At 41.5% G+C, this 22,262-nt stretch overlaps 1 protein-coding gene and 1 long non-coding RNA gene across 3 annotated transcripts; one reads left to right on the plus strand and one right to left on the minus strand.

The window, feature by feature from the left end:
• Positions 1-8,293: 8,293 nt before the first annotated feature.
• On the minus strand, positions 8,294-20,367 carry EPCAM (epithelial cell adhesion molecule). Of its 2 annotated transcripts, none has more exons than XM_001917795.5 (9): positions 20,110-20,367; positions 17,775-17,882; positions 17,251-17,491; positions 16,342-16,407; positions 15,166-15,229; positions 13,722-13,823; positions 12,242-12,442; positions 9,859-9,903; positions 8,294-8,759 (listed from the first exon to the last, which is right to left on the minus strand). In XM_001917795.5, exons 1-9 carry the CDS (start codon positions 20,174-20,176, stop codon positions 8,718-8,720), a joined length of 936 nt encoding a protein of 311 aa, XP_001917830.2. In that variant the 5' UTR covers positions 20,177-20,367; the 3' UTR covers positions 8,294-8,717. The 2 variants fall into 2 exon arrangements, with proteins under 2 accessions (XP_001917830.2, XP_023474895.1); XM_023619127.2 differs by having other exon boundaries at positions 12,301-12,442; positions 20,110-20,292.
• LOC111768107 (uncharacterized) lies at positions 20,282-21,546 on the plus strand. Its single transcript, XR_002800172.2, has 2 exons — positions 20,282-20,460; positions 20,677-21,546. It is a non-coding gene; the product is annotated as an uncharacterized lncRNA (long non-coding RNA).
• The last annotated feature ends 716 nt before the right edge of the window (positions 21,547-22,262 follow it).

Genomic DNA, 22,262 nt, shown 5'->3' on the forward strand with positions numbered 1-22,262 from the left:
TTCATATCTCTGTTACAATATTTGCTGCACTGTTTCACAAATATCTGTTCACCTGTCTCTCTTACTAAACACCTGGAAAGGACATGGATGCGCATTTATATTTTTTATAGTTAATAATGATAAGTAATGTTCATCAGCATTTATTGACTGTCAAGTGTTTATTTTTACATGTGTTTATTTTAATCTTTACAACTTTAGTTATTAAACACTATTGTTATTTTACACTGAGGAAACTGAAACTTGGAGATATGAAGTAAATTGCCCAAGGTCACAGAGCTAGCAGTAAGTGATAGAGCTGGCATTGAGTCTTGCTGCAGGTACTACATATCTGTGTGCCATAGGGCTTGGCACATGTTAGGTGTGCAGGAAATGTGTGTAAATGAATGAGCTGTGCATCACAATAACCACTTCTAGATGATAACCTGGCCTTGAGTGTCATCCCATCTCTCCCCTTTCCCATGTTAGATACTAAATAGTGAGTTCAGAGGGAGGCAGCATGTTGATAATGATATCTACCCCCAAGGTTGATGTGAGGAGCAAATAGGGTAATAGCTTTGAAAATGTTTTGTATTCTTTTGTAAACAGCCTCTATGCTGTTATCATCACGTTTCTCCCACTCAGACTATGTGTATCTCTTACTCATTGAGTTATTTATTTGTGTATCAATTGAGTCTATTAATTCTAAAAATAAAGAGAATTCCCAAACTGGCCCTGATCTGTCTGGAGAGTTAGGGCCTAGACAATTCGAGGTACTGTGAAGGGCTATAGAGCATGTCAAAATATAAGCTTCTCAAGGCAATTTGAAAAAGACCGAGTTTACAGGGAGGGAGGCAGAGGGCCTGATGGGAGGGGGTTTGGGTTAATCTAGGTGAGGGCGGTGGATATTTCTCTCTTCTAAAGATAAACAAGATTGGAAAAAAGGTCTGCTCTGGACTGTGAGCTAGATGCTCCTCCTTCAGAATATTTGTCCAGTTTGGGCACATAGCACACTGCTGCTAGAGGTGGATCTCCAGGGTGGGAGCTGTTAAAAGAATCTAGTGACTGTAATTGCTCCCGGGCAGGGGAACTTGGGGCCGGCTGCCGGAATGGGAGCTTTTTTTGTATATCCCTTTGTTCTGAGAAAGAAAATGTATTTCAAACCTGATCTTTTAGTCTGATGTCATTAGCTGCTCCTCTGGGAAGTTATTTCCATTTCTGATAGACTTTAATGGGCATAAAGTCTGGAAAATTCATCTGGAGCACCATCAGCCTTGGCAGAGGACAGCGACCTTTTTTTTTTTTTTTTTTGAGAAAGATTAGCCCTGAGCTAGCATCTGTGCCCATCTTCCCCTACTTTATATGTGGGACGCCTGCCAAACATGGCTTGACTAGCGGTGCCATGTCTGCACCTGGGATCTGAACCAGCAAACCCCAGGTCACTGAAGCAGACCATGCGAACTTAACCGCTGCGCCACCAGGCTGGCCTCAGACAGTGACCTTTAACCAAACTTAGAAGATAGTTAGTGATTCCAGAGTCTTTACTTTGTATCCAGACTAATAACAATGATCCTAACATGCTTTCTTCCTACAAAATGTCTTTGAGAAGAGGGACCTTTAAATTAGCCTGCTTAGAGACAAGCTTGAAACAAAATTGTGACGTGCTTGTAATCAATTGGTCTAAGAAGGTTTTTTAACAGTATCTTCTTTTTTGGAAGCTGTGTGCATGGATTAAATGTTTATGCTAAATTTCTAAAGTTACGTCAAATAGTTGTGTCTTATAGAAATTTCATATGTGGGGGCCAGCCCCGTGGCTGAGTGGTTAAGCTCGAGTGCTCTGCTTCTGCAGCCCAGGGTTTTACCGGTTCAAATCCTGGGCGCGGACATGGCACCGCTCATCAAGCCATGTTGAGGCGGCGTCCCACGTGCCACAACTGGAAGGACCCAAAACTAAAAATACACAACTATGTACCAGGGGGCTTTGAGAGAAAAAGGAAAAATAATCTTTAAAAAAAAAAAAAAGAAATTTCATATGCTTTCCAGTCCTACATAGGAAACTGTGATTTTCTAAAATTAACTGGCAAGAGGAAGTTTGCAAAATTATACCTGGAAGACATGGTATGATTGATAAGATGCCATAAAATCATTACCCCAACATGGTTGTTTTTAATTTTCTCATATATTTTCCAAATTCACTATTATGACTATTACTTTTTTATAATCAGAATAAATATTGGGCAAAAAAGCACATGTACCTAACAAAGAGGCTTTTCAAAGAAGTAATAATTAAGATTTTGTAGGGGCCAGCCCCATGGCTGAGTGGTTAAGTTCTCGCACTCTGCTTTAGTGGCCCAGGGGTTCCCTGGTTGGGATCCTGGGCGCGGACATGGCACCGCTCATCAAGCCATCCTGAGGCGGCGTCCCACGTAGCACAACGAGAGGGACCTACAACTAGAATATACAACTATGTACTGGGGAGCTTTGGGGAGAAGAAGGAAAATTAAAAATAAATTTTAAAAAATTTTAAAATATCCAAGTATAGAAAAGTGTTTAGTAAATTTTAAAATGCTTTAATTTAATCTTAAAAGTAAATTATGATTGTTAATTCAGTTTTCTATGATAATATATCCATGAGAAATTCATATGCAACACTAATTTTGCCACCACTTCAGTTTCCAAATTTTTTGTAATGTGGTGGTATTATTCTATTATTTAAAGATGACAATAGGCCCGGCTCCTCTTTTTGCTGAGGAAGGCTGGCCCTGAGCTCACATCCGTGCCCACCTTCCTCTACGTTATATGTGGGACGCCTACCACAGCATGTGTGGCAAGCAGTGCCATGTCTGCACCTGGGATCCAAACCAGGGAACCCCACGCCGCTGAAGCAGAACGAGCACACTTAACTGCAGCGCCACTGGGCCAACCCCTCTCTCCTTTTTACTATCAAATAATATTTCATTGTATGGCTCTAGCACATTTTATTTATCCGTTCATCAGTTGGTGGACATTTGGTTTGTTTCCACTTTTTGGCCATCAACAATGCTGCTATGAACATTCATTTACAAGTTCTTATGTGGACATGTGTTTTTATTTCTCTAGGATATATACCTAGAAATGGGATTGTTGAGTCATACTTTTAATATATGTTTAACTGTAATCCTTATGTTAAACTATAACACATATGTTTAACATACTATGTTTAACATTTTGAGCAACTGCCAAACTGCTTTCCAAAATGGCTGGAACATTTTACATTCTCACCAGTAATGTATGAGGGTTCTGCATCCTTGCCAACACTTCTTACTGTCTGTCTTTTTGATTCTAGCCATCCTCGTGGCTGTGAATGTTATCTTATTGTGGTTTTGATTTTCATTTCCCTAATGACTAATGATATTGAGTATGTTTTCATGTGCTCTGTATGTTTGTCTGAGAAAATATTTGTAAATCATATATCTGACAAGAGACCTGTATCCAGAGTATTTAAAGGACTCTTACATCTCAATAATAGAAAGATAAATAACCCAATTTAAAAGTGGGCAAAGGATCTGGAAAAGTCATTGGTTTTTGTTTTTGTCTTTTTTAAGGAAGATTAGCCCTGAGCTAACATCTGCTGCCAATCCTCCTCTTTTTGCTGAGGAAGACTGGCCCTGAGCTAGCATCCGTGCCCATCTTCCTCTACTTTATATGTGGGATGCCTACCACAGCATAGCTTGCCAAGTGGTGCCATGTCCGCACCCGGGATCTGAACTGGCAAACCCCGGGCTGCCGAAGTGGAATGTGGGAACTTAACCGCTGAGCCACCAGGCAGGCCCTCATTGGTTTTTGAGAAAGCTCTTTGGTTGGTTGATGTGGGGAACAGAGGCTCTATGGATTGAAGATTTCATTCTGAAAATAAGATGTGCTCGTTCTCTTTGAAAAGTTTGATAAGAAAGGAAAAGAGGTGGGAATGGTAGCTTGTTAGGGAGATAAGGTCAGTGGGAATTTTCAGAGGGGTAGGGGGACATGTTTTAGGATGATGGGAAAGAATTGTGAGATTATGTAGTGTCTAGTGAAAGTGTTGTGAGTTTTTTTGAGGAGGAAAAACTTTTCCTCGACCTTCTTAGTTTCAGGAATTGGGAACTTGTGAATTAAACTGAGAAAAAACAGATTAACAGGAGAAAAGGCACACAATTTTTATGAATATTTATGTGCATAGGGGTTCACAAAAAAAGAAATAAATCTCAAAGAAGCCGTCAGGCTTGCAGTCTTATATACTCTAACAAAGGAAAGAGGGTTTTGGCTTCAAGAGATGATAAACTGTGGGGAAGCGGCTAGGAAATATATGGGAGAACTAATGGAAGATAAGGGCTGTTTTAGTGAAGTCTGTTAATGCAAACTCGTCTCAGTGTCAGCTCTCCATCTGGCCATGAGTCGCTCTTCCCCTGCCGGTGGGGGGGTGGGGGAGGGAACAGCTTCACAAATGGAAATTTGTGCCCTGCTTTTAGGTGGATAAGGGGAGAGCAGAGAACTCTTCCTGAATCTATTGATTCTCAATTACCTTTAACTCAAAATAATCCTTATGCCAAAGTGGCATATTTTGGGGTGGCATATCCTGATCCCCTTCATATTGAAAGCAGAACGAGGCTAAAGTGTTAAGAAAGGCTTCATGAAAAAGGAGATCTTAAGCTGGGCCTAAACTAAGTCGTGGGTATTCCAGGCATAAGAAAGAACATAAGCAAAGGCAGGATTGAACCCAAGCAAAGTACAAAGGACAGGGGAACAGGAACCTTTGAGGAGTGGGAAGGAAAATCTTGAATGCAGCAAAATTTGGTGTATTGGAGTATAGTAGGAAATTAGGGAGATTGTGACTAGACTATTTTCGTGGTTCTGGGGCTAATATACGGAAAGGATCGAGAGTGAGGAGGGCTTGATACTAGGGAAGCCACGATTACATTAATGCCGGCAAGTGGTGAAGTTCTGGAGCGGGGTGTTGGCAGTGCAGAGGAACGAGGAACCAAGGGAGGCCAGGCAGCACCTCGATGACACCACAGAAGCCAAGGGCTGGGATGCCACTCCTGGAACCCTCCGGAGGCTGCCAGTGGTCTCACCCCACTGCTGCTTGTGAGTGTTTTCTCAGCTGTTCATCCTTCTTTTTATCACAAGATTCCAAGTCCTAGGTAGGGGTGCCTGTGCCCTGGATGCTCAGCAGAGGGAGGATCTCTGCCCTTCCACTTCTGCAGAGGGAGGTGGAGAACCAGCTTCCGCCGATACCACACACAGGAGAATCCTCCACGGATTGAAGAGGGTTAGGATGCTGGACGGCCGTAAGGGGAAAGAGTGCCCATTACGGGGCCAGACTGAAAGGCTCTGTATGCCCCTCTAGCAGGAGGAAAAGGTAAATTTTATGTTATGTACAAGTGCTATGATCTACTTTGGGAAAGTCATTCTGGGAGAAATGTGGGATTTGAGATAGAGAGGGAATAGATTGGTGGCAAAGAGATCAGTGAAAATGTGTAAGTGAAGGCAGATGAGAGGAGCGTTTATTCCTAAGGGAGAATCACAGGGCCTGATGACTAAGGGAACGGAACGGAGAAGGTAACAGAAGTTGGGCATGGTGACAATGCCAGTAACTGATTCTAAGAATATAAGAGATGAACTAGGTTTGTGAAGCAAGATGAAGAGATTGTTAAAGTCTAGTTAAGAGAAACATAGTTTAGTGTCAAGCTCAGGATGAAGTACAGAAATGGAGATGGTGGGCCCAGCCCGGTGGTGCAGTGATTAAGTTCACAGGTTCCGCTTCGGCTGCCTGGGGTTCACCGGCCAGGATCCCGGGTGCGGACATGGCACTGCTTGGCAAGCCATGCTGTGGTAGGTGTCCCACATATAAAGTAGAGGAAGATGGGCATGGATGTTAGCTCAGGGCCAGTCTTCCTCAACAAAAAGAGGAGGATTGGCAGCAGATGTTAGCTCAGGGCTGATCTTCCTCAAAAATGAAAAGAAACGGAGACGGTATTTCTGTTATCTAGGCTTAGATGGTAACTAAGGCAAGAGAATGATGAAATCCTCCAGGAGGAAAAGAGGAAAAATAGAAGTAAGGATAAATCCTGGGAACATCAGTATTTCAGAGTCAGTAGAAGAGGAAAACAACCAGGTGAGACTAATGCCAGTGAAGCCAAAGAAGAAAATTTGTAAGCAACAGGGGGCAGTCATCATGGTGATAAGCTGTGGAGAGATCAAACGATTAAACACTGGGGAAAAAAAGCCATTGGCCATTAGTAGGTCAGTGTTGACTCAAGCAAGAGTAGCTTCAGCAGGGATAGGACAGAAACTAGAGGGCATTGAGTTGAAGAAAGTGCAAGTTATTGGTTTATTGCCTCTTAGCTCCAGACTCACCCTCTTTGCTTGCTCTGTAAACGTGGATCTGAAGCTTTGTCAGTAGAGGGCGCTGGAGAGACACTGCAGGAGGAAGACATATTGTTTCCCTTGCAGCACAGGGGGCTTCCCCAGGGCCCAGCTCCTGCAGCATCCAGGGCTTCTCCATCATCTGGCTCTTGCAGCATGGCCGGCTTCTCCAGCACACTGCTGCTCCTGCCGTGGACGGCAGCCAGCAGCTTTCTGAGCACCTTCCCCCACCCCCCAACTGTGAAAGGCAGCTTTGGAGTGTCTTGGGAGTCTGGGAGGGACACATCCCTATAAATAGCTTTCCTTCAGCACCCTAGAGCAGGGGTCCTTTTTCTGTAAAGGACCAGGGTAAATATTGTAGGCTTTGCAGCTGTTGTGTCTGTCACATTTAATCTACTCTGCCTTGTAGTGCAAAACAGCCACACACAATACTTAAGTGAGTGTAGCTGTGCTCCAATAAAACTTTATTTATGGACAATGAAATTTTTATTTCATGTTGTTTTCACATATCATGAAATATTTTTTTTTACTATTTAAGAATGCAAAAACCACTGTTAGCTCCCAGACTGCATAAAAACAGGTGCTGGGCCAGGCTCCAGCTGTGGTTTGATGACTTCTGCCCTGGAGTCTGCAGACTTCCAGCAAGTTCCACATGGCAGATTTTCAACAAGTTCTTCAGTGCAGCAGCACAGCAACTTCTCTGCTCTTCAGTGAGGGACAATGCCCCGCCCAGGTCTGGATCTCAGCCCAGCCTGAGGGGCTTGGGGGAAGTAGACAGTGTCTCTTCTCTGGGTGCTGTCTCAGCCCTGGGGATAGTGGCTGCTCCTATTATGTGCTATTGCTATTGTCTTTAACGTTCTCCTTACTTTCCACTAGCTGTATAAATTTCTATTGCTGCATAACAAATCACCACAAATTTAGCATCTTAGGACAATCAACATTTACCGTCTCAGTGTCTATGGGTCAAAAGTCCAAGGTTAGCATTAACTGGGTCCTTTTCTCAGGATCTCAAGAAGGCAGTGAAGATTTCAACCGAGGCTGTGATCTCATCTGGAGCTGGGGTCCTCTTCCAAGCTGACTGTTGGCAGAATTCAGTTCCTGTGGTTGTGGGACTGAAGCTCTCAGTAACCAGAGTGGGCCTGCTGTTCCCTCACAGGAAACTCCACAACATGGCAGTTTGCTTCAAGGATAACAGGAAAGCACTCTGCTGTTTCTTCTTCTTGTCTCTTACCTTTAGGCCCTCTTTTGTAGTCTTTTAATTCAGTCAAATAATTAGGGATCTTAATTACAGCTGCAAAATCGCTTTATCTTTGCCATATAATGTAAGATAATCTTGGGAGTGACAGCCCATCTCATTCACAGGTCCTACCCACAATCAAGGGAAGGGGAGTATACAGGGCTAAACATCAGGGCTAAGAAATCTCAGGGGCCATTCTAGAATTCTGCCTTCTACAGAAGGGACAAAAACCATAAGGAAATGTTTAAATCATTTTCATATTTTCTTTCACGTTGTTCTTTTCATAGAGTTTTTAAACATTTCCTATCAAAAGCAAAATATTTCAGGATACTTTAACTTCATATAAAATGTGTTTGTATCATAATTGTTCATTATGTGAGATGCTGAAAAACTGGTGCTTCTAATTCAACCTACCATAGAATTCATGGTTCACAACATTCTCCATCAATTCTGCCTCAAGGTGTGTTTGCCAAAATGCCAATGCGTCTAAAACAAGAAGCTTCGATTCATTCGGAATAAAATTAAATGTTTGATTTTTGTGTAGAAGTTACATATTACAGGTTACACATTTTACATTGAATATACATGACTTTAAGTATGCATGTAACACTAACCTGTAGTTAGCATTCAAAGCATTTCTTAACCTAGTGTCTCACAAGTATGCTATGAAATTTGATTCAATGATTCACAGTAAGGAAATTCAGTTTTTAAATGTTTTATTTAATAGTTCATAAAAAACAGCTTATATGTACAAGACTCAAAGTAAATAGAAAGGCAGCTTTCAATCACAAATGGATGAGATAGTAGTCATTCAAACTCTACTGTGAAAGCATATTTAATGCACACTCTTCAATGTTATGCATAAATAATTTTAACTATGCAGTCTGAGGTCTGGGTTTTATATCAGATCTGCATATATATGACACTTATGGTCAAATTTTAAGATTGATAGTCAATTTCAAGCTGCTTATATTTTGAGTACAGATTTCACTATTACAAATATGATGTTAACTAACAAAACAGTAGTCCTCAAAGATCTTCTCTTTGTCCCATGTGCATACATTTGTAATCTGAGTCTGTTTGCTAATTCCCCTTCTTGTAGTTACTCTTCAAATTACAGTCATCACGCATTGAGTTCCCTATGCATCTCACCCATCTCCTTTACCTAAACAGAGGGAAGGAGAAAAGAATTCTAAATTATTTTCCAATCTTCTGTCATTCTCCAAAGTTATACATAAATATACAAAAATTGGTGGGTATACTGAAAATGTGATTGGTAGGGTTCAGGGACAAGGGTGTTCATATCCAATTCCAAGTGACTGAAACAGACTAATGATCTCACACTGTTTCCACACTAGTGTGTGTGACTAGTTAAGTAGGCAACAGATTTACTAGGATATAAATTCTTTTGTTTTTTTTTAAAGATTGGCACCTGCGCTAACATCTGTTGCCAATCTTTTTTCTTCGTCTTCTCCCCAAAGCCCCCCTGTACATAGTTATGTATTCTAGTTGTGAGTGCCTCTGGTTGTGCTATGTGGCACGCCACCTCAACATGACCTGATGAGCGGTGCCATGTCCATGCCCAGGATCCAAACCGGTGAAACCCTGGGCCACTGAAGCAGAGCACGCGAACTTAACCACTCGGCTGGCCCCTAAGTTCATTTTTTTTTTCTTTTTTTTCTTTCTGCTTTTTCTCCCCAAACCCCCCCGGTACAAAGTTGTATATTTTAGTTGTGGGTCCTTCTAGTTGTGGCACGTGGGACGCTGCCTCAACGTGGCCTGATGAGTGGTGCCATGTCTGCGCCCAGGATCCAAACCAGTGAAACCCTGGGCCACCATAGTGGAGTGAGCGAACGTAACCACTCAGCCACAGGGCAGGCCCCGATAAGTTCATTTTTAATGATTATCATTTCATTGACACAGAGACAATAAATCAGGTCATTAGTCATACGGAGTTTCTCTAATGTGAATCCACTAGAATATGTCTCTAAAAGATTCCACTAAATGTTGACACTTTGTAAGAAAAAAATCATAGGATTCCTACCCCATTATTCTGAGGCAGAATTCAATATAAGCTGGTGTGCCATGGAACGTGTGCAAGAGAAGTTAGCTAAGGGCACATGGTAAGACCGTCCTTAAGACCCTATGGACGACACTCTAACGGGACTCCAGTGTCACTGAGACCTGTCAGTGTCTAGGAAGGTACAGTGATTATTAGGAGTAAGAGATTAAACAAGGGCCTTTTTATTAAGAAATCCATTTACCTCAGCCTTCTCGTACTTCGCCATTCTGTTCTTTCTGGAAATAACCTGAATAGAAGAAAAATGATCACTATTTTATGACTGCTACGCAAACAAAAAGCTGGTCTACATTGATATACATGCTTTTAATGGACATAATTCCTAACTGAACAACTTTTTTAAAAAATTGAAGTAGAGTTGACATAATATTGTACCAATTTCAGGTGTACAACATAGTGATTCGACATTTATATACATCACGAAATGCTCACCGATAGGACTAGTAACCATCCGTCTACATACAAAGTTATTACACCTATCTGAGCAAATTTAATTTTAAAACATACCCATAGACATTGTTTCTTAAATTAAAATTTCTCTACTAAACTTAAAAAGGAAAGAAAAAGAAGTCTGCCACAACCAGTGAAACAAACCAAAAAAATGCATCAAGAAAACAATGAAACAATCTTTAAAGAAATTCAATAGCCTGGTGTGCATTCTTCCACATCTTGTTCTATCCTAAAACAAATATATATATAAAAATACATGCATACTAAGTTTTGGGGGGGGGGTGTCTAAAAAATGAGATCATGCAATATCATTTCCTTCTTTGCACAGCCGGTATCAACATTATAGGAGCCCTTCCAGATGAAAAGCTATAAATTGAACTCATTCTTTTTAATAGTCACTTTATTCCATAACATGGATATACCACGGGTTACTCATCCATTCTCCTGCAGATGTACACTCTAGGTTTTTCTAGATTCACCCTTACTAGCAATGCTGCAGTACATAACCCAGGCCATGCTTCCTTATGTACTTGTGCTTTCATTTCTGTAGGACAATTAGCTCTCCATGCTTAACCTCTCATGTGTGCATTTGTCATCTGGAATTCTTCTGTTAATTGTCTATCCATACCTGTTGCCATTCTTTCTTTAGCTTCCTCATCAATTTGTAAGAACTCTTTATATATTATGCATAATAACATTTTTTGTTTTATGCATCATGAATATTTCCCCCCCAGCCTATCACTGATTTTTTTTACTTTAAGTATCTTTGCAATACAAAATGTTTAATTTCAATGAAGTCAAGTATATACCTTCTCCTTCATGGATTCCAGATTTCTTGCCTGACTTGGTTTCCTTTACCACAAGGTTGTACAAATATTTCCTAAATTAATTTTGAGGCTTGTTTTATTTTTTAACATTTCTAAATATGATTGGTCTGGAATTCGTGTTTGAACATAGGTGCACTGCCCAACTTTTTTTTTTTGGTGAAGAAGACTGTCCCTAACATCTGTGCCAATCTTCCTCTATTTTGTATGAGGGATACTGCCATAGCATGGCTTGAGGAGCAGTATGTAAGTCAGTGCCCGGCTCCAAAGCTGGGAACCCTGAGCCTCTGAAGCAAAGCATGTGAACTTAACCACACCACCACCACCAGGCTGGTCCCCTGACTCTCTTCACATTGCTGTGCTCCAGTATGTGCCATTCACACAATGTTGGGAATATGGCCCGCCCTGATGGGGTGAAATAAGACTTCAACTTTTGTTTTCTCCCAGATGCATAGAAAAGTGTGATAATTCCAATGAAGTAAACATCTAAGTTCCCGTATATCCTCAGATCTATTTCTGAATTCTGTTTGTTAGTATCATGCTGAAGCATCCTTCTATCTGTAGAATAAGCCCTGCTTGTTCAAGTGATACATTCTTCTGAAGCAGAGCTAAATTTTTTTTGAAGATTTTGTTTTTCCTTTTTGTCCCCAAAGCCCCCCGCTACGTAGCTGTATATTTTTAGTTGTGGGTCCTTCTACTTGTGGCATGTGGGATGCTGCCTCAGTGTGGCCTGATGAGTGGTGCCATGTCTGCGCCCAGGATTTGAACCAGTGAAACCCTGGGCCACCGCAGCAGAGCGCGTGAACTTAACCACTCGGCCACGGGGCTGGCCCCTGAAGCAGAGTTAAATTTAATTTGATAATCTTTTATTTAGAATTGCTGCTTCATATTTATCACTTTTAACTCTTTTTCTATGCAAACCTCAATTTGTGGTGTTGTTTCATTTCACTGAACGGTTTGGGAGTTCAGGTATTTTGCACGAATCCTGGCAGGAGTGTTGCATGGTTTGGAGTGAGGAGAACTGAATGACATTTGCTGCTTGATGGCAGCATAACTGACCTATGAGGTGCTCAGTACAAGCTTTCCCCAGATTAGTATCCTTTCTTGCTTCATAAAGTGACTGTTTTATAAAAAGGGACCAGAAATGCAACAGACTCATTCACTACAGAGAATTATTAAAAAATAAAGATTTTGTTTCATTCAAGTTCTGGAACATGGATGTAGCTTTTCATATTGTCACCTTTTCTTCAAAGAATATACCTTTAAGTGAAATTTTACTTGTTCTATACTCACCAGTACAACAATTCCAGCAATAATTGCTATTATCACAACCACAATGACGGCAATAATACCAGCTTGTAGACCCTGCATTGAAAATTCAGGTGGTTTTTCATCAACATAGTAAATTGAAGTTCGACCAGGATCCAGATCCAGTTGTTCCCCATTTACTCTCAGATCCATTCTGTTGGAATGGAACAAGGATTCATCTTTAACCTATATTGAGAAGGAAAAAAGCAATTTAAAATATTAAAGAAAACCTACCGTGGCCACATTGAATTACATGACCATTATATACTGAAAAAACTGCTGCCAAGAATCTTTATGGTTTCAGTGGTAACAATCTCACACATCGAAACTTTAAAAAACTGTTTGTTACAGGAAATTTTAAATATATACAACAGTACGGGCTGGCCTGGTGGCACAGCAGTTAAGTGTGCACGTTCTGCTTTGGCGAGTGGCCCGGCGTTCACCGGTTCAGATTCCGGGTGCGGACATGGCACCACTTCGCAAGCCATGCTGTGGTAGGCGTCCCACATATAAAGTAGAGGAAGATGGGCACAGATGTTAGCTCAGGGCCAGTCTTCCTCAGCAAAAAGAGGAGGATTGGCAGCAGATGTTAGCTCAGGGCTAATCTTCCTCAAAAAAAAATATATATATATACACACATACAAAAGTAGAAAGAATAGTATAATGAAGTCCCATGTACCTATCATCCAGGTTCAACAATATAAACACATGGCCAATCTTATTTTTTTTAATCTATTCTTCCTTCTATCCTCCCTCCCTCCAGCCTCACCCGGCACCAGACTATTTTGGAGCAAACCTCAGATTTCATCAGAAAATAGCTCACTATAATATATTAAAGTTTAAACAAACTATTTTAAGATTTTCTTTTTTTCCTTTTTCTCCCCAAAGCCCCCTGGTACACAGTTGTGTAATTTTAGTTGTGGGTCCTTCTAGTTGTGGCATGTGGGACGCTGCCTCAGCATGGCCTGACAAGCGGTGCCATGTCCATGTCCAGGATTCGAATGGGTGAAACTCTGGGCCGCCGAAGCTGAGCGTGCAAACTTAACCACTCGGCCACGGGGCTGGCCCCTAAACAAACTATTTTCACCACACCAGTTACACAGCATTTCTTACACAGACTCTTATTCATGGAAATTATAACAATAGGGGAAGGCTATACACACAAACTAAGTAACTACCAAGGAAGTAAAAGATAAGAACCATAAGAGAACATATTCTAGGCAGAACAATTTGATAAAAAGGCACAACTATAAAAACAAGTAAGAAAAGTGTCTAAGAATGGTGCATGCGAGCGATAGGGAGGACAAAATCAACTACAGCACAAGAACCACTTGGAGAACAGTTAGAGATGTGGTTGATTTGTTAAGTAGGGAAATAGATGATGAAAGATGTTGAATTCACTGAGGCTTGATACACAATATTCTGTTTCTAAACACAGGAATAAAATGAGGAAGATAATACTCACATCTTTTTCAAAATAATAAGCCACATCAGCTATGTCCACATCATTCTGAGTCTTCTGAGAAGAATTTTGCATCAGATCAATAGTGATAATATCATTCTCATACTGGGGGAAAATTGAAAAATACAAATTAATATTAACATAATCAAAATCATATGAAAATATCATTGTTCAACAATCAGAATATTCAGTGTCTGATTTTCTGCAACCTATGTGTGACAGTATTCTCTTCTATTAGTAGATAATTGAGTTTATCACTAATAATTTAAGAATCTTTGGGAGGTTTTTAAATCTATCCAAGGGAGATCAGATAGTAATGCCACCAAAGATAATTACAATGCTTATTTTCTTTTCAAAAGATAATTTCCTTCTTCTTCTTTTTTTTTTAAGATTATTTTTATTTTTCCTTCTTCTCCCCAAAGCCCACTCGGTACATAGTTGTATATATTTTTAGTTGTGGGTCCTTCTAGTTGTGGCATGCGGGACACCAGCTCAACATGGCTTGATGAGCGGTGCTGGTCTGTGCCCAGGATCTGAACCTGCGAAACCTTGGGCCACCAAAGTGGAGCACACGAACTTAACCACCTGGCCATGGGGCCAGCCCCAATTTCCCTCTTCTGAAAAGATTTTTTTAAAAAGATATTAAAGTACTTGATTTTGGTTAGAACTACTTTAAAACTAAAATGCTAAGGAAATGCAATCCAAAATGCAGTACGCATTTGCCATGTTCTACTTTTAGGAAACAAAAAAGTGTGTTCCTTCCAAAAAGTCTTTTAAAATTTTCTGCCTTATGGGGCCAGCCCAGGGGCACAGCAGTTAAGTTAGCACGTTCCGTTCAGTGGCCGGGGGTTCACCGGTTTGGATCCCTGGGGCGGACATGGCACTGCTTGGCAAGCCATGCTGTGGTAGGCGTCCCACATATAAAGTAGAGGAAGATGGGCACGGATGTGCGCTCAGGGCCAGTCTTCCTCAGCAAAAAGAGGAGGATTGGCAGCAGATGTTAGCTCAGGGCTAATCTTCCTCAAAAAAAATAAACAAATAAAAATAAAATTTTCTGCCTTAAAAGAGTTCCATCAGACTCTTCAAGCCTGTTTCCACCAGTTGAAAGTTAATGAAGGGGTAACTGGTTAAGGACTAGCTCCTTAAACCTGGGATGCGAGCAGGAGCACCCTAAGGTAAACAGGTCCTGAAAGCAATCAGAGAGAGGTTCTCCAGGATAAGAAGACTGGTGTGTGTTAGGGATACTAAGAGATACCACATTTTCTTTAAGGGTAAACTGAGGTTTTCAAAGGCTGTGGAAGGAAAACACCAAGAGGGAATTTGCATTATTAAGTGCGCACAGCTTAAACCGTTACTCAAATGCAGTTTAACCACTACCAAAAATCATAGCCAAACCATACTGTCCCACTAACTTTCTGCTAAAGCTCATTTACTAAAAAAATCTTACCAGAATATCTGCGATATATTTTGGATCCAGTTGATAACGATTTGTGATTGTCTCCTTGAGTGCACTGCAAATAATTAAAAACGTGTTTTAAAAAAAAGTGTTTGTACCATACAGCATTAAGAAGCACTACTTTTTAACTAAGCAGATAGCTCAAAGTCTAGAATTGCCATTCACCAAACTTGTCAAAAAGTTTATGCCATTTTACAACTATCATAATAATAATTGATTCTAGCTAGACTCATCCATTGATGCTAAAAACTGTTGAGTTCCAGTGTGATCAGAAACAGGATATTTACATAATATCCAAGTATCTGTCCACAGTTTATATTTATTAACTACAAAGAGGAAAATGGTAACCCTCAGTAGAGAAAGCTGGTGGACACCGCCTTAAGTACGGTTACCATCACTAGTAAAGGGAGGAGCTGACATTACGTGCACCCTGACGTGAAGTACTGAGGACACAGATCACTTAAGTAAAGTTTCTGGCAAAAATGCATAACCTGGATTTAATTATGAGGAATCATCAGACAAATCCAAATTTGAGGGACATTCTACAAAACGTGCCCACACTCTTCAAAAATATCGATGTCATGAAAGACAATGAAAGGCCAAGACAGTGTTCCACATTAAAAGAGACTAAACAGTCATGACAATAAATGCAATGCGTCATCTTAGATTAATTAGGTCCTGGGTCAGAAGGGTAAAAATTGACACAAAGGACAACACTGGGAAAACTGGCACAATATGGTATAACGTGAAATTTCTTGAATTTGATAACTATATGGCGGTTACGTAAGAGAATGTCTTTTGTTCCTAGGAAAAGACACACTAAAGTATTCAGGGGTAAAGAAGCAAACCTCTACAACTTGCTTTCAAATGGTTCTGGGAAAAAATACTTATACATGCTTAGATAAATACAGAAAAGCACATACACATATGCATACACATATAAAAAGAAAATGTGGCCAAGTATTTAACGGTGAATCTGAGTGAAGGGTACTACAGGAATCTACACTATTCTTGAAACTGTATTTCAAAGTAAGGTTAAAAATATTATTTATAGTATCTCATTTTTCAGAAATATTAAAAAGCACTGAGACTTTAGTTTTTCTAATGGTGTAGGATGGAAGGTTTGAGCACCAACTGCACAAATATAACGCATTTAAGAGCACTTACTTCTGCAAACTTTGAACATCATAAGGTTTTTCTCTTGTTTTGTGTTTTAGTTCAATGATGATCCAGCTGTTAAGTAAAAAGACAGTGTTGAATGACTATAACCCAGTCCTTTATTTTCCTAACAAGATAATACTAAAATTCCCAAGTGGAAATACATAGAATTAACAGAAAAAGGATTTATGCAATAGATGTGCCCTTAATTTCTTCCTTGGCTCTCACACATCGTTCATAAACAAGTCATACAGGGCAGAACACCCTTTCCAACACTGATCCTCTGAACACAACACTCAAGGTCACGTAAAGTCAAGGCCTAACTGCTCATGTTGGGTCACATTCAAGTGAAGAGACAAAAAGGCACTCAGAGAAACAGAAAAGTGAGCATGAGCCTCCAGAAGACAGAAGTGGAGAGAAGGCCTGCCTTGGTCTTGATAACTTTCCAGTTTCTAGTGCCTTCCAATAAAATCGTTTCTGCTTAAGCTAGCTTGAGTGTGCTTCCATTCCTTTCCATTACATAATCCCTAGGACAACCATATCTCGCTTTAAAACACAATAAATAAGCAAACACACAAATAGCTTAAATTATTCACATACATTTAACACTAATCCAACTTAAAATACTGAACAGCGCTAAGTAAAAATATAAAAGGACAATTATGTTTAGTATGATACTCTAAGAAAAAAATTTTAAAATAAGAAAAAATATATTGCTAGTAACTTCATAAAATATCTCTGGAATGTTATGGAATAAACTGGTGACTTCAGTTCCATAGAGGTAAACTGTGGTTTCTCACGGTACACCCTTTTCTGTCTTTTGAATTCTAAACCATAAAATCATGTTACATATTCAAAACCCAATTTAATTAAACAAATCTGAAAAGCATAAAAACAAGTAATATATGGGCAACTTACTAGGTCCTCACTCGTTCCAAGCAGGATATTTCAGAGTCCTTATCAGTTCTTCTGACGCCGGCAGTGTTCACACACCAGCACATGGCGGTCCCATTGCACTGCTTGGCCTTAAAGAGCCCCTTCTCATCACAGTCGGGATCATAGAGCCCGTCGTTATTCTGGATGGCCCCCTCAGGCTTCACTCTTCTCCCAGACTTTGAGTGAGTCATTTCTGCCTTCATCACCAAACATTTGCTAGCCACTGAAAAGAAAGCTTGATGTCAAACTGAAAAATAACTGTGGTTTTACACTTATGGAAAAAAACTTTAATGTAACTCCAAACTCCCAGGGCCAGAGATTATCACAGATTTACATGTTCCCACGTTCACTTTCTAAATTGTAAGAAGCTTTAGAGATGAGATAATTTTGACAAAATCACATAATTCATATTTGAGCAAATAAAACACTTCTCAACTCAAGACACATCAATTAAAGAAGTGTAAGTCAAAATAAAAGTTCAAAGGCAATGAGGACATTCTACTCACGTTTTGAGCAAATGACGGAATTTTGTGTACCAAGTGAAGTACACTGGCATTGACCATACATGTTCACAGAGCAGTTTGTGGTCAGTTTGTAGTTTTCACAGATACAGTCTAGAAAATTAAAAACAAAAACAAAAACAAAAACCTAGACTATAAAGACATATAGTCTAAGTTGCATGCATTCCCATTTTGATCTTTTAGACCACGAACACATCCCTCCGAACATCATATTCAGCTTCGCCTTTATGGTACTGCCAGTGTCAGCTCCCTCCTCTAAGATAAGGGACAAGGCTAACACAAACCCTTGCCAGTCAGTGATCAACTCTCTTCCCCAAAATCAACAATTCCAACTGTAGGATTTGTGAATAGCTCACATTCCCTCCCTCCCCTCGCCCCATTTTCTTAATAAGAGATGCTTGCTTTTGGATTTAATGGGAACATATTTAATCCTTGGACTATGTTAAATCTTAGAAAAATTATACTTTCAACTGAATCTGGGGGCACCTCAGCCTGTGGGTTTCCTAACTAAATTATATCCTAGTACCCACTTTTGAAAATGATACTAAGCAGCTCATCCTGGGTATTGATCTCAGTTTGTTACATAACTCTCAAAAGTTCATTTTAACTTCAAATTGGCAAGCCCATCTAATTCCTTTTATTTGTCTAGCTAAGAGAGTGCAATCATTAAAAATAAAAACTACTATGGGGGCCGGCCTGGTGGCACAGCAGTTAAGTGCGCACGTTCCACTTCTCGGCGGCCGGGGTTCGCCAGTTCCGATCCCGGGTGTGGACACGGCACCGCTTAGCAAGCCACGCCGTGGTAGGCGTCCCACATATAAAGTAGAGGAAGATGGGCACAGATGTTGGCTCAGGGCCAGTCTTCCTCAGCAAAAAGAGGAGGATTGGCAGCAGTTAGCTCAGGGCTAATCTTCCTCAAAAAAAACAAACAAAAAACTAGTATGGCAAACCAAAGAATTTTTATACTGACCCTTCCTATTCCAAGTAGGCTTTAATTTTTCCCTGTTTAAATTATAACATGAAACACCTACATAATCTGTCCAGCACCAAACTCAATATTAGGGTCCCAAAAGGAGGAAGTGAAGGGGCTGTCCTGAAGGAGTTAAATCTTACGCAGCACTATACTATACCTGCTCAAAGCAGTTTTCATGCCCGAGGGATGTGAAATTTAAAACAGACTTATCAGGTACAGACTTTCTGAACATCCGTGGTAGCAGCTATCATCACTTCAAAGCAATTTAAGTATTTAACTCCAGACTGAAGCTAGAAAACCACGAGTTCATTAAACTGCATTACTTTGTAAGCATAATGAGTTAGGCCTGCCCGGTCGGTGAGGGTATAAAAGCCTTTCCAGAAAGCTTTGGCCAACTGCCACTTCACTACTAGCCACCATCTTACAGATAAATCAAGAGATAGCAGCCAAGATCTTTATTCCAGGGGAAGATAACTGAAATCAAACTACACGTCCGACATGTGGATAATGGTCCAACCTTCCACGCTATAGACTGTTCTTTCACTATTTGAATCGTGTTTTTCAAGATCAAAGGAAAGAGAAAACTCTGGATGTGATGTGGGGGTAAAACTCAAGATATAAAACTATGTGCTTAGGTTTAGGGCAATGTTTAGCGGAAGGTCTAAAAGGAAAACATACCCAATTATTAATTACGGGATTCTCTTGAAGTGGTGGGATTATGGGGTTTTTTTTTACCCTTTATCGATATTTCTGGGTTCCCTGCAATAAACATGGTGTTACTTATATGATCCCCAAAAGAGGGAAAACACCCACACGCCTCGTGATCAAGACTCAGGACTTTCTCCCGCACGCAGGTGCGCAGCGGCCCTGGCGGTCTCTCCGCAGCCACCTGTTCCCGCCCGAGACCGACATGGGGGCCGCCGGCAGGTCGCCGTCGCAGACTCCCCTCCCAGCGGAGCCGGTTTCGGCCACTCCAGAACCCCAAGTGTGCCCCGGCCCGGGGAGTGGGCGCGCCCAGGCGTGGTCGTGCGGCCGGGCACCGCCCTGGGCCCTCCTTGCCCACGCAGAGGCCGAAGGATCCCCGGATATGGCCACACCTGTCCCTGCCTGCCCCGGGCCATGTCCCTAAGAGGAAGGCAGAGCGCCCCAGCGAGGCCGCTCCCTCCGGCCCGCGCGAGTGGGCGCCTCGCCGCCGCCTCCCTCGCGCTGCGGGCCTGGCCCGGGCAGCCCGCGCCCGCCCCTTCCCCACAATGCCGGTCCGGGGTGCCGAGGGCCAGCACGCCCCAAGCCCGGAGGGCAAGCCCCCGCCAGGCCTCGCCCAATCGCAACCCACACTCCGCTCCTCACCTTTCTGAGCCGCGGCCGTCGCCGCCAGGAGCAGGAGCGCGAACGCGAGGACCTGGAGAGGCGCCATGCTGCGCGCGCCGAGGTGAGGGGAGCGAGGCGGGCCGGGGTTGGCGGGGGACGCGCCGAGGGACCGGGCGTCGGAAGCCCGCTGGCCGAGCGGACAGCGCGAGGCGTGGGGCGCGTGCGTCCGCGTCGAGGAGCCCGCGGCCAGACGCTCCCGGGGCCGGGCCGCCGATGCGAGCTCGTCGAGGGACTGCGCACTCTGAGCGAGCGGCGGGGCGGAGCAGACCTGTCCGACCTGGCGGCCCCGCCTCCCGGCTCCGGCCCCGGGCTGCTCACCTCTGCCCGCCGGTGCGCGAGATGAGTCACCGCCTGGGGGCGGGGGCAGGCTCCCATCCCCCAGCCCGGCGCGGCCGTTGGGCGCCACCCCCTCCCCAGGTGTGCGCCCCGCCCCGCCCCGCCTGCAGGTGCTTCCTCCTGCGGCGGCCGGTGGGGGCGGGGGCCAGGACGGGGACAGGCGGCAGGGAGCCTTGAAAGTTTGAACACTCAGAGGATTCTTTTTTCCAGACGGAGCACGAGTGTGAAGCCTTAAAGGAATGGGGCCTGGAGGCAAGAGAGAGGGGATAGGAAGAGGAAGATTGAAGCTAAAACGGAATACAGAGAAGCAGGAGAACCGTCCGAACCATAATCAAAAAGACGACCTTTGAGCTTTACCTGGCAGTTGAATTGTACTACTTTGAAACTAGAAAAAGATCTCCGTGACACTCGGGGGATGACAAATTCGTTTGTTCTTTCTAATTGTTCTCAGTTCTTTCTCCCCTTTTTAATAAGCATTTTTATCGCTTGAAGATGTTAGAAAAGTTGTTCCCATAGAGCCAAATGCTGGAAACTGAGATTATTCCGGTTTTGATTAATATTGGAGAACAACGTTGATGAGTCCTTCGAAAATATAGGGAAGTGGAAACGAAGGGCAATAATTTATTTCAGTGCAAATGGATTCAAATTACATCACGCTATTATTAGTCAAAATCATTGTAATGACTGGAAGCTTTTAATAAACATTAAAGTACTGTTTTTGATGTTAGTTTTGTTAGCTGTAATATGATTATAAACTGTTTTTAAAAGCTTCTTTTCTGCTTAAGAAATCATCGAAGAGTTCAAAAGAGGAAAGGTGAAAAGTAATTTTAAGATTCAACTAAATTTGATTAATTTTTACATGTGTATGTCAAGTCAAAAATTATGCTTTTATTAAGTAATAATTTAAGTGTGCGGTACTCTCCTGTTGCCAGTTGGTTAATGTAAATAGTCACATTGTTACGGTAAATATCTGTATAATTTGAATTTTACTTGGACTTTACATAAGCTATTTAACTATTTCGTTATTGACTTCTTAAGGAAATCTTATCAGTGTATTAAATCTAAATCTGAGTTGCTAGACCTACTTTTGGAATTTTGTGATCTGTTCAACAATTTATTTAAGTGAAAAGAGTAGTACTATTAAATCAGGAACAAGTTATCAAGCAGATTTTTGTTCTCTTCTGCATTTTGGATGTTTTCAGGAAGTAGCCCGCTGTCTGCCCTCAAACTACACATACTTTTCCCGAGAATAATCTGATTGGTTATTGTGGCTTTCTTTGCAAAACGATCCATTTCCAGGTCTAAATCTGTTACGTAAATCAAGAAGAATTTCATCTTCTTATAACTTGACAGCTGTTTATTAAGTTGTTCATTGCAATAAAGTGAATTGAATAAACATGATTATTAGATAAATGACAAGATACCACACTAATCCCTGACTCATAGTATCTGAGTATACATCCAGGATACTGTTTATTTTTATGGCTCTTTTAAGCCTTCTCAATTTGTTAATCACCGCTCAGAATTACTCTCATTTTATGCTTTGTGACTCTTTTGTAGTCGGAGTGCCATATTTAAAAACATTACTTAATGTTTTTGTAAGATTTTACACCCAAGTATATTCCTAAAATTATTCTCAAATTTTAAAGATGTTGTTTTTTAATTTTGACGGTAGTCAGTTTGATATATAATATTTGACTAAGAAAGAAATATGACAAGATTAAAAACTGTATTTAAACTTTTCTGACCGAACTCCTGCAATCCGTCAATTAAGAACCCAATTAAAAAACCAACAT

This window comes from Equus caballus, chromosome 15 (assembly GCF_041296265.1).
Source record: "Equus caballus isolate H_3958 breed thoroughbred chromosome 15, TB-T2T, whole genome shotgun sequence".
In the NCBI taxonomy this organism is placed as follows: Eukaryota; Metazoa; Chordata; class Mammalia; order Perissodactyla; family Equidae; genus Equus; species Equus caballus.